This window comes from Toxorhynchites rutilus, chromosome 1 (genome assembly GCF_029784135.1).
Source record: "Toxorhynchites rutilus septentrionalis strain SRP chromosome 1, ASM2978413v1, whole genome shotgun sequence".
Taxonomy (NCBI): Eukaryota; Metazoa; Arthropoda; class Insecta; order Diptera; family Culicidae; genus Toxorhynchites; species Toxorhynchites rutilus.
In genome coordinates, this window is record NC_073744.1 from 83,435,292 (window position 1) to 83,448,904 (window position 13,613).

Below are 13,613 nucleotides of genomic sequence, written 5' to 3' on the forward strand. Positions count from 1 at the left end.
TTGGGCAAAAAAGCCCTTAGCCTATTATTAGCTATTTCCACAAGTACTAAAATTAAGTAGAGCATGGCGAAATTTCACTGAATGGTCGGTGAAGATCATTTGATTTCAAAACATGCTGTATAGTGCTGGCGAATAATTCCGTTGTTAGATATTCGGTAAAAAATACAGAAATACTGATAATAACATTTGTTGTGCAGGAAGTTTTTATTAGTTACGTAATACAGAGAACGGGAGAAAATTGCACACAAGTTATTAGACTTTTTTAATGATTGGGGTGAGAAGCAGTGTAACGCATCATATTTGTTCAGGATATACGTATTGCTTTATTCATGTGACAGCGCAAATCTTCTTCTATCTATCATCTGTATACAGGTCGGACTCGATTATATTATAAATAGTCGACCATTTTTCTTCAACAATTATTTTCAAATCCTATACATAATCGAATCTCAAGAAAACAATTTTTTCATTAATGTATAAATGTCAAACATTGATAGAAAAATAGCTTATTTGTGATTCGATTATGTATTGGATTCGAAAATTAACGTTGAAAGTGAAATTGCGATTATATATAATCGAGTCCGACTTGTATATAAAAATGGATTTCTGTCTGTCTGATTCCTATGGACTCGGAAACTACTGAACCGATCAACATGAAAACTGGTATGTAGGGGTTTTTGGGCTCGGGGAAGGTTTTCGTGATAGTTTGAGACTCCTCCCCCCTCTCTAAGGGGGCTGCCAAACAAATTAAACACAAATTTCTACATTACTCGGGAATCAATCAAGCAAATGAAACCAAATTGAGCATATTGAGGTTATAGGGTGCAATAAATGTTTTAACGGTGGTTAGATACTCCTCCCTCTTCTCTAAGGGTGGGCTGACATACAAATGAAACACAAATTTCTGCATTACTCGAGAATTATTCAAGCAAATGGAATTAGGCATATTGAGGTTTTAGAGTGCAATGAATGTTTTTACGGTGGTTAGATACTCCTCCCTCTTCTCTAAGGGTAGGGGGGGGGGTTTCTGTCATACAAATGGAACACAAATTTCTGCATAACTCGAGAACTAAACAAGCAAATGGAGCCAAATTAAACAATTGGAGGTTTTACGGTGCAATAAATGTTTCTATGATGGTTAGACTCTCCACCCCACTCTCTAAGGGTGGGCTCTCATACAAATGAAACCCAAATTTCTGCATAACTCGAAAGCTAATCAAGCACAATTTGGGATGTGAGGGTATGAAAAATTTGTTTCTATAATGGTATGACACCCCTCCCTCATCTGGAATGGAGAGGGGGGGGGTCTGCCATACAAATAAAACACAAATTTATGCATCACTTGCGATTTAATTAAGCAAATGAAACCAAATTTGGCATGTGGAGGTTTTAGGGTGCAATAAATGTTTTAACGGTGGTTAGATACTCCTCCCTCTTCTCTAAGGGTGGGCTGACATACAAATGAAACACAAATTTCTGCATAACTCGAGAATAAATCAAGCAAAAGAAAACAAAATTGGGCATATTGAGGTTTTAGGGTGCAATAAATGTTTCTATGAAGGCTAGACTCTCCACCCCTCCCCCCCCACTCTCTCAGGAGGGGTGGGGGTGAGCTACCATACAAATGAAACACAAATTTCGGAATTACTCGAGAATTATTCAAGCTAACGAAAACAAATGTGGCATGTGGAGGTTTTAAGATGCAATAAATATTTCCATGGTGGTTTGACACTCCTCCCGCTCTCTAAGGGTGGGCTCTCATACAAATGAAACCCAAACTTCTGCATAACTCGAAAGCTAATCAAGCACAATTTGGGATGTAAGGGTATGAAAAATTTGTTTCTATAATGGTATGACACCCCACCCTCATCTGGAATGGAGAGGGGGTCCCATAAAAATATTACACATATTTCAACCAAAAATATTCCAGCCAAACATGACAATTGAAAATTTTCGGAAAACTCTGAAGGAAAAAGAGAAAATTCGGAAAATTAAATTCCCATGTTCTACAATTAAATAGTGACAAGTGCTGTTAGTCCATGTGATGTTTGCGCTAGCGAAATTGATCTTTGTTCAAAACTGGAAATGGATTTTAATGTGATGAAACGCACTCCTATATCTTCTTCTATCTATACCATTAAAAAAGTATCACCGGATGTGTTGATAAGAGCAGAACTCGAAGAAGTAATTGTCTGATTTAGGGCTGCCTTTATTCTATCATATTTTCTGTATTAAACATTTATTTCATGTAACGGAGAAACATGTTATTTGCAGTGGTTGAAAAATCGTGAACGAGAATTGTGTCTGAAAATAATAAAATGATGAGTTTTGTTTGAAATACTAGGAATTTTCTAGTAAATGGTAAATTCAACGGGATCGATTAGAAGATCAATCAATGAACAGTTCTGCGATTGGACCCATGAACATGCTCATAGTAAGAAAACGTGAATGTTTGAAGGTATTGATAACAAAAAACCAATTTTGGGTGGGACGAAGTTTGCCGGGTCAGCTAGTTTCATATAAATTGTTACTGGGATGTTTCAACTCAATGTTAAATATACACTATCGAAACCGGGGGCCTTCTTATTTCGACTGTGGATCGATCTCCATCACTGATGATTGTTGCGTGGACGTAGTTATTCTGTAATAACTCAAAGATGGTCAATGAGGGCCCTGAGTTTTAAACTCACGATCGATCGCTTACTAAGCGAACGCGCAACCAATGTGGCTACGGAGACCCCCAATCATGTTAGAGGTAGAGATCAATTTCGATGGTTGCTTTCATGTCTCATGAATTAATTCGATTGAATTTAGGTAATAAGGAACTCTATATCCATACCCATTTTGATTAGATTCAATATTTTGATGAGACAATTTAATGGTTTCTAACTATGCACATGGCAGTTTCGGAATACAATGAGTTAATCTGTTGTTTTTTCATTATCTTCATGTTAATTTTGTTAAATTTTTCGAATAACTAATAAAAAAAATTGAAAAATACGGATCTAACATTTAGCAAAGAGGAACAAAACTACTAATTTCTATCTGAGTACCACTATATCGGTTTAGCATGGAATGGCTGATATATAATATTATTCAATGAGCATTTAGCCGAGCTAACCTCTTCAGCCGAGATGATTCCATTCTCTTTAAGTGCAGAATGGATATTTTTAATAACCCTTACAGTAACATTCACCGAAGCTTCAAATAGACTTTTCATGTTCTGGTGTGAACTAGCGAAATGGTTGCCAATTGCATTAGCCTTTTCGGCAGGTGTTATCAAGCGTTGTGTCACTCACTGCAGTTTGAATAGCTTCGATATCTTCGCCAGATTCAATAGGCTGTTCGAAGTCGAAGTCCAGAAGCTTATCGGACGATGATAGGCCCGCCTACATTGCAGCCTCCTGACTACGACATCCACTCCCAGTTCAACCATCACTGGGAAGAGATTCGAACTGAACTCGTAAAGGGCACCAACATTACCAACATGGATCACCGATGTGGCGATCCATGTTGGTAATGGAGAATTCAATGATGGGATGCACTCCAGAACGAGAAATGCGAGTAGGAGTGGCCGGACTAAGAATCATGTAGTGCCCACACTGTAGATCATCATTTAGAGTCACTCCATTTTGATTCCTCCTGAACTGAAAGATTTGCAGTTTATTTCTTGCAAGTATGTCTGGAGAAACTTTTGAATGTATGAAGTCTAATGAAATTCCAGTATCACTAAGATGTGATTTAATATCTTTAAATTAAATCAGTTCGTTTTTATTTATAAAACTGGTTATGTATTAATCAATTATAAACTAGATAATCTACCAACACAAACTTGTGAAGGGGGATGAGGTCGGACCTGCATTATTATTACGTGGACCGCCCTAATCAAACTTTTCTAAAAATACCAAGAATGTATGTAAACTTTCCTGAAACATGCGTCTAAAACTAATTTTTGGGTAGAAATTAATTTTTTTTTCAGCATTTGTATGTCATTGCCCCGTTCCCCAGACTTCAATTAGAAAAATGCACCGAAAAAAAAATTCTCGTAGAAAGCTTCATTCTGTTCAAAGAATGTTTTCTTTTCACGGAGAAAAAAATATGGATTATTCGATCAGACTTGCAAAAAAAAACTCATAGCCTCTGAGTGCAATTTCTGCAATACGAACTATTTTTTTTTGTTAGTTTCTGTAAAAAAGTATTCTACGAAGAAATGTTTTAGGAGGAATATTTTTCTCCGTGCATAGAAGGAAACTAAGAGTGGGTGGGTGGGATGTTTTGTACATGATGTATATGAATTATAACCATTGTGTTTGTTTATGATGTGAGAAACGCGTGGCATCTGTCCATGTTTATGTTTGTGCATCATTGAACGTTTTTGGGATGAGCATTGAAATGGACCTTTCATTAAGAACTTGTTAACTTTTTTTTAAATAAAACACAGTTTTTTTGAGATATTAAGTTCAAATTAATTCTGGTTGTAGTTCAACCAGTCTTCAGAATGCAGATGTGTAACAAGTTGTTTGTACTCAGTTGAGCTCTCACTACTTGTACACACAAATGCGCTTTGGCGAATGAGCACGCTCCGCAACACAGAGCATACCAGTTTGAGTTATTTTTCTTCACACAGGCGCATACGGTTGGTATGGAGGCGCGCTGTTGTTTTTATGCTTTGCTTAGAACAGTGATTTTCAACCGGTGCAGAATTCCCCCCTAGTGGGGAATTTGATCATTAGAAGCGAATTGTGCAAGGGAATATTACACATTAACTTCGCTTGACCGAACTGGTGAACTCGCTTGACAATTGGTTGACTCACCTTGTCCATTCACACGGCGTGTGAGCTGCTGGCGAGCAAGAAACTAGATACTACAGCACTGGTTCAGGGATGCCAGGTGATTTTTCAAATGTCCATCAAATAGTTAAAAACAGCAATCAGGTCCGAATTTGATAGATGGTTGATCCGACTTGAATCGACTTCTCCATTGGCAGTTTTCGTCTCAGGTTTTCAGTTGTATTCATCATTACACAATTTTAGCCCAAAAACACGCTGACCATGTATAAAAATAGTTTGTGCTGAATTTCTTCGGACTGAAGGTACTATCCGATCAAAGGAGAAAGGCAAAAAGAATTGAATGCAAAGAAAAGGAACAACAAATACAGTATTGAAGGAACTCTACGATGATGATCTCCGAGAGAAAAGAGCAGTGTTGAGAATAATACCTGAACAAATGGAAACACTGTTGGATTCGATTACTCCAAAAATACAACGCTAAGATACACTCATGAGAGATGCTATACCTGCAAAAGAGAAATTAGAAATTACATCGATGTGCCTTTCTTCTAGAATATCGTTCAGACTATTCACGATATTTTTTGGAATCTCGAAAGAATCCATAGCAAAGATAATTCCGGAAGTATTTGATGCTTCAAATGACAGTCTAAAAGATTTTTTAATTTTTAATTTATTTTGTCTTGACAGCAGCTTCGTGTACCAATTAGTGAAATGAAAATGATATTAGATTTACAGGTGGAATAAACACGCGTCATATATTGAAATAATGAATGAAATAATGTATGTATTCTGTTTCTTGGAACAATTTTTTTTTTGCAAATGGTGAGTGAATTTTGATTGAAAATTGTGTCTGATAATGATTTTATATTATATATTTTCAAGGAAACTATCTCAAAACGAAAGCGTGCAAAGCAAATAACAACTATGAGGATTTTATTTGTTTTTCCAATAATTTTCAAGTCTATTCATAGCTTCGCATATTTTTAAATATCTTCAAAATAGAAACATTTCCTACGATTTGGCATCCCCGATTGGAGCGCTGAATGCCGTTTTTGAGGTTTTGAAGGATGCGAGTGCGAGTAAAACCAACAAAAAAAACTTCGAAGTAGCTCGCACGCCGGATCACACACAACCCTAACTGTTGCACCGTATAAACAAGGCTTTATCTTGATATGCGGAATAAATGTTAAGAATGTGTTGTGTATCTGGATTTCCTATAGGGAAGCCGCGGGTAAGACGGATAGTAGGGGTATAATGGACAGGTGGTTGATTTGTATAGTTTCATTATGAACCTATGACAATGAATACTTATCAAAAGTGGAATAGGGAAACAAAAACCGAAAATCAAACATGATTCCGCGTGTGGATATAATTTTTTCGGTTTCGATATTAAGCATTTTGAGTGGTTTAATATCAAAATTGAATTCGCTGATGGTTATATTTCGGTTTGTGAGTTGAAAGAGAAGCGATATTAGGTATGTATGGAAAAGCAAATTCATTCGTAAGTGGTCAATTTAAATTATTGAAATAATTGCACTGGTGGGGTTGAAATGGACAGTCATATCCATAATCATATCCAATGCATGATGGAAAGTGAAGGGAAGAATATTGAACTCTTTTTTATATTGCTTTCTCTTTTTGTTCTATATCACTTACTGGACGCACAAACACTGAGAGAGAGTGAAATTATTCCTCTAGCGAGCGATAAACTTCGTAGATTATGAACCTGTCCGTATTCCCCCCACTACATGTCCATTATACCCGTACCTATAAAAATGTTCTACTTTTCGTCTTGTTTTAATTTACTGAAATAGGAAATGGCATGGAAAAAACACATTTTTATAAAACATTTGGTCAGTTATTTCGAAAACCAGTATATTGAACTGTAAGAAACTGCTTTTAAATTTTTGAAAACATGAGTTTCCAAAGATACAATTCTAGTGTAACTTTTGAAAAGGTCCTAAGTAACAAATGTAAACAAATCGAGTTAATTGATGCATACTATTAGTTCTCAATCATTGAATGCATTGAGAAAACAATCGTTCAAGTAACTCTCCTTTTCACCATTTTATCGCCGATACAAAAAATGTCCAATGTACATATTATTAGTACATATATTACTTTCCTCTGACACTCGATACGTCCGAAGTAACAAAGCAATCAAAACAACACGAAGTCGCACTTTAGTCATTTTGAGTTTTTAATATTTTCGGGTGTTGATATCGTGTTTAGTTCAATGCAACGAGTGATAACAACAATGATCAGCTTCTAGCGCGAGGTGCAAGTATTTGGATCGTTGTTCAGTAGTAATTTTCAAATTCTCATCGTGCAACGTTATTTGACCAATGTACAAAGCGGTCAGTCAAAACGTCTAATGTAACATTTTTCGCTCGGAGGCTTCAATTTCAAACTAAAATCACATTCAACTTCGTTTTTCTCGAGTTGATGTAAATGTTACATAGGACCTTTTCAAAAGTTGCGCGAGAATTGAAGTTTTGCTTAACATGTCCGTCTTACCCCCATCTTCCCTAATGCTGCTGATGGAAACAAAACACCGTAACAGAGTGGATATCGAAGATGACATGAGCAGTGTTGCCACACGTACAGATTTATCTGGAAAGGTACAGATTTTTTCGTTATTTTCGGTACAGATTCTGTACGGTACAGATGACAGATTTTCGTCAAAAAGTATAGATTGGTACAGATTTTTTCCGTGTGCGAAATTTCTCTCGAAAATTTTATTGAATGATAGTACGTAATCTAAATTAAAAAAGTCTATGTATATGCATCATCAAATACATGAGATATTCGAGGCTAGCAAATGTATCCTTGTTAGATGATGACGTGATTTCATGGTTTTTTTTCTAAAACAAATAATTCCAATGGTACAGATTTTTTGAAGGAAGGGGGAGGGGGTCAAACAACAGTTCCATTTTTAGGAATAAAACGTACACCAAATGTACTTTTCAATAAAGCCAAAGCGCTGTGTAGCAAGTGGCACCATATTGTTGAAACCAAATATCATTGATGTTAAGATCTTCCAATTCTGGCCAAAAATAGTCTTCCATAATGTCGCTATAACGCTCTCCATTGACGATAACATGACGGTCGTTCTCATCGGCGAAGAAATACGGCCCAATCACTCCTTCGGGATGAAAACAACACCAAGATTTTTTTTTGCGGATGCAATGGTGTTTCTTGAAGCACATGTGGGTTTGCATCTGACCAATGACGCATATTTTATATGTTGACAGAGCCACTTAGTCAGAAATGAGCCTCATCGCTGAAAAGATTTTGTGATGAAAATCATCATTTTCTTCAAAATTCACCAGAGCCCAATCGTAGAATTTTCGACGTTTCATATGGTCCAGTGGCTTTAGTTCTTGAGTCAATTTGATCATGTAAAGATGTAGCCCAAAATCTTTTTTGCAAAATACCCCACAATGTGGTTTGGGAGATGTCCAATTCTTGAGAACGCCGTGCAATTGACTGATTTAGGTCATTTCGAACGGTACGATATTTTCGATGCTTTGTGCGGGCCGGCTTCTCGTTGTTACGGGAACATCCAACAGCGAAAATGTAGACTCCAATTTGATCACTACACTATACACAGCCTGTCGGCTGGGACAATTGTTGCGGCCGAAAATTTGAGTAAGCGTTCTCAAAGTGGCAACCACCGACTCCTAGTGTCGGTAGTAATTTTTAATAATTATTAGGCGTTGCTCGTTCAGGTACGTCACCATGATGAAAATGTTGATTTTGACTAACGTTTTAACATTGATAGATCATTTAAATGAATTTAGAATTTATGTCGGACTCTGTTTTCGAATTGTAATCTTTAAATGCGTTTTTAGCAGTTGGATGACCTTTATAATTATGACTGTTAAAATAGTTGTTGTCTGCATAATTCGTTTAGAAATCAGATGGGAATCGGATGCTTAAAAAAAATTGATTAATAATTATTGAGCTTTGCGGTAGCTTCATCAATGTAGTTCCAATCAGTGATATTTCCAATTTCATCTTTATTCAATTTGTTTTATTCATTTTTCAGGGAAATGAACTCCACCACAATGTCACAGCCGGCATCATCCTTTCCGACCACTCGCTAGCTTTGCAGGGTGTCTCACGAATTTTGGCGGGTGACTACACCTGCATGGCTGCAAACACCGAAGGTCGCGGTACGAGCAATCACGTTTCTCTACGAGTCCGCTGTGAGTATAATCGATATTTAAATTCCAATTTTTGCAAAATGAAAGCAGCTGTCACTCTAGCAAAATGTACCACAAAATGCATTCACGTGAATTAAAATTACTGCCCGCATCTGACACTTGAACTCTCAATTAAAGATAGAACAAAAAATCGAACAGGATATGCGCTAATTAAAGTGTTGAAATACATGGAATGGTCTCCCGTGGCATCACAGTTCAACTCCAATTAAATTGTCAGTTCCGTCAGATGTAGGTATCGGTTGCGACCTTTTCTGCGATCGATGTCCCTCGTTGGAAGCTGTATCGAGAATGTAAATTTCGAAACCGTTATCACATAGGTGATACCGGTTTAATTTTGTTCAGTTGCATGAACAAGTGAGGCGATAGCCGTCACTCAATTTACTGTTAATTGGTTTATGCGATTGTTGCAATCCAGATTGTTGAATAATGTAATTTAACTCCATTCATTTAGCAGCGGTTCGTTGGTTTATTCGGTGGCTGCACGTTCATAGCAGTGATTTTAAATAACCAGTGAAATGGTAAATTATTTTTGAAAGTTCTTTTACAAAGTAATTGTGAAAAAATATAATGTTATACATCTTGAATATTGTTAAAGAACTTATTTATTTATCCATTTATAAAGTTGAGGTACGATAGATGCTTGAGTTGTGCTGTGATGCTGTAAATCAACCTTATATACTTATTTGACCAATGTAAATAGCCCGCATAGAATAACTCAAGTTGAAAGCAACAGGAATAGAGGAAACTGCTTCCTGGTAACACATTTTTCCTCTTCCAATTTTCGCATCATACAAAGCTCGTTTGCTCCCTCTCTCTACATTGTGCATCCATTTTATCAATTTCAGATGCACCCGTTTGCGCAACCGACCGTGAAGAATTGCTTGGTGCACTCAAGCACGAAACGCTGCAGCTCAAGTGCGAAGTGGATGCATCTCCTCCGGCAGAATCATTTCATTGGACTTTTAACTCGTCCGGTGAGCAAACGGAGCTGCCAGCGAGACTGCATTCGAGCGAGGTAAGTTTTTCCACTCAACCCAGCTCTACCCATCCCTGTTCCTGGCAATGTACAAACGATCAGAATGACGGGTAATTATCGCGGTGGCAGTCTATCACACGCGAAGCTATTAGAAAGTGTCGAATCACTTGTCTTTCGCTAATTAAAAATTTCTCAACTAACCCGTCGCTTCCGATGAAAAATGTCACATTCTTTCGATTGTCCTTTTTATTTCTATTCGATGAACGTGATGAATACGAAATTGTTATAATGTATTGGTATACAAATAAAAATCAGTTGTCATTATAATCTGGGAATTTCCTAAAAACTTTTTATCCATTCCCTTGTTTCATAATCACATTCAAGTTTCAGCTTGAGTTGTGTTTCTTCCAGGCGGTGTTTTAAAATTTTAAGGTTTTCGTGAAACGTGGTAAATTAAGCACAAATTTTGTTTTCGGTGTAATCAAGTTTCAACTGAAATACAGAAATGATAATTTATACGACACTAGCTGACCCGACAAACTTCGTCCTGCCCAACATTTGTTTTGTGTTATCAATACCTTCAAACATTCACGTTTTCTTACTATGAGCAAGTTGATGGGTCCAATCGCAGAACTGTTCATTCGCTGATCTTCTAATCGACCCCGTTGAATTAACCTTTTATTATAAAATTCTTAGCATTTCTAACAAAACTCATCATTATAATATCAGATTATTTTCCGACACAATTCCGTTACATGGAATAAATGTTTTATACAAAAAATATGATAGAATACAGACAGCCCTAAATCGGACAATTCCTTCCTCGAGTTCTGCTCTTATCAACACATTCGGCGATCCTTACATACCAGTTTTCATGTTGATCGGTTCAGTAGTTTCCGAGTCCATAGGAATCAGACGGACAGAAATCCATTATTATATATTAGGCTGTCAAAAAAGTCCTGCGGTATTTTTTTTGAATTTTCATTTGTTCATAAAATTAGTTACAATCATCTGTTTTAAGTCAAATATGCGCCGTTTTGTTCGATGACTTGTTCCCAACGAGATACCAACTTCATAATACCCCTGTTATAGAAGCTCGCTTCCTTATTGGCAAACCACTCGGATAGCCAATTTTCACAGGCCTCTTTTGTGGCTAACTTTTGAGTACCTAGCTCGTTCGCCATGGACAAAAACAGGTGGTAGTCACTTGGTGCAAGGTCCGGACTATACGGCGGATGCAAAAGAACCTCCCATCCGAGCTCCCGGAGCTTCTGGCGTGTCACCAAAGAAGTGTGTGGCCTGGCGTTGTCCTGATGGAAGACAATGCGGCCTCTGTTTATCAAAGATGGCCTCTTCTTCATGAGTGCTACCTTCAAGCGGTCCAATTGTTGGCAGTACAGATCCGAATAGAACGTTTGTCCATAGGGAAGCAGCTCATAATAGATTATTCCTTAACAATCCCACCAAACACACAGCAGAACCTTCCTGGCCGTTAATGAGGGCTTGGCCACCGTCTGAGCCGCTCAGCGGGCTTCGACCACGACCGTTTGCGCTTCACGTTGTCGTAAGTGACCCACTTTTCATCGCCAGTCACCATCCGCTTCAGAAACGGGTCGACGGAGCAGCGATTCACATGCGTCGATACGGTCAAAGATGTTTTTTTGCGTCAACGTGTGCGGCAAACCGGGAACGTTAACGTCATTCAAGAAGAAAGATTGGCAGAACAGAAAAAAGAACGGAGTGACGTAGGACTACAGAGTAGTTCCAAATGAAATCGTCCTTTGGGTTGGAGGAAACATGAGTTTTCCACAGCAATTGGGAATTTTTTGACCCAAGCGTATCTTTTCAATAAGGTGTATCGTTTTTTGCAAGAGAAATCTTTGATAATTTATATCTCGAAAAATGTGAGTCCTACCGAAATAATGTCTTAGAAAAAGTTATAGAGTATTGACTTTTAAACATAAAAAAATGCACTGTTACCCTGAGAAAAAAAATAAGTACTCTTTCTCTATTTACAAAAACTTTAATTTGCAATATCTAAAAAAAGGTTTTTTTTCATAAAAAATAGAAGTTATATAGAAAACTTAAAAAATAAGTCGAAGATGGTTAAACTATTTTTGACGACCTTTGTAGAACATCGATTTTTTATGAATTTTCGAAACTTCGAATTTTTGTATGGAGAAATTCCAAATGAAATCGACAAATGACAAAACATGAGTATTTTTTATTCGAATGAAAGTTGGTATACCGTTTGGGTTGGATCACATATGAATTTTTCACAGCACTTAAGATGTATTGGGAAAAGTTGTTGAAAGTTATAAGCAAATGCATAAAATTTTATGAACATGGCAGTATAACACGAAAAACGTATTAAAAGAGCCTATTTACTATAAAAAAGACAATAAATTAGAAATATTTTTTTTAAATACCTTGAGGATGGCTGCATTCAGAAGGAGATTAATGAAGAGCTTTTTTGTTTTATATCATATAAGAATTCATATTTTTTGGCTGAAAATGATTGTTAACATACAAAAATTCCATGCTTCGAAAATTCATAAAAAAAAGATGTTCCACAAAGTTCGTCAATAATGGTTTGACCATCTTAGACTCATTTTTTAAATTTTCTACATGACTTCTATTTTACATGAAAAAATAAAAAAAACATATATAAATTTAAAAAAAAATTAAAATTGAAAAAGACAATAAATTAGAAATGTTTTTCTCAAATATCTATAGATGCATATGATGCATCTAGATGCATATAGAAAAAGATTGATGAAGAGTCTTTTTATTTTAAATCTCATCAGGATTTATAATTCGTGGCTAAGAATGATTGTTAACATACAAAAGTTCGATGTTTCGAATATTCATGAAAGCTCGATGTTCCACAAAGTTCGTCAAAAATAGTTTTACCATCATGGCCTGATTTTTGAAATTTTCTACATGGCTTCTATTTCATATCAAAACAATTGAAAAAATTCAAATATGTATTTTAGATTTTGCAGATTAGTGTTTAGTAAATAAAAAAGTGTGTATTTTTTTACGTTTTAACCTCAATAACTCTTTCTAAGACAATATTTCGGTACGACTCACAGTTTTTGAGATATACACTATAAAAGATTTCCATTACTAAAATCGATACGGCCTTTTCAAAAGTTACACTTGAGTCAAAAAATTCCCAAATGCTGTGGAAAGCTCACTTTTCCTGCAATCCAAACGGAATCAAACTTTCGTTCGAATCAAAAATACAAGTTTTTAAAATCTGCATTTCTAGTTCGCTTCATTTGGAATTGCACTATTGTAGCAATCATTTTATGGATCTTTATGAATCTTTGTGTGATTTAGAGAGCTTTTTTGTTTTAAATCACATCAGGATTCGAAAATTCGAAGCTTCGAAAATTCATAAAAATTCGATGTTCCACAAAGTTCGTCAAAAATAGTTTTACAATTTTGGACAATTTTTTAAAATTTTCTACATGACTTTTATTTTATATGAAAGAATTGAAAAAAAATAAAAATACATATATAAATTTAAAAAAAAAATTTAAAAGACAATGAATTAAAAATATTTTTTTAAATATCTCGAGAATGGCTGCATTTAGAAAGAGATTTATAATG

At 36.0% G+C, this 13,613-nt stretch overlaps 1 protein-coding gene across 2 annotated transcripts in view; it reads left to right on the forward strand.

The window, feature by feature from the left end:
• LOC129763516 (hemicentin-1) overlaps positions 1-13,613 on the forward strand; it is a 258,644-nt gene that overhangs the window by 208,598 nt on the left and 36,433 nt on the right. For both annotated transcript variants that reach the window (XM_055762656.1, XM_055762657.1), the window contains exons 9-10: positions 8,842-9,001; positions 9,865-10,034. In XM_055762656.1, the coding sequence (XP_055618631.1) occupies positions 8,842-9,001; positions 9,865-10,034 (330 nt within the window). The remainder of the gene's footprint in view (positions 1-8,841; positions 9,002-9,864; positions 10,035-13,613) is intronic.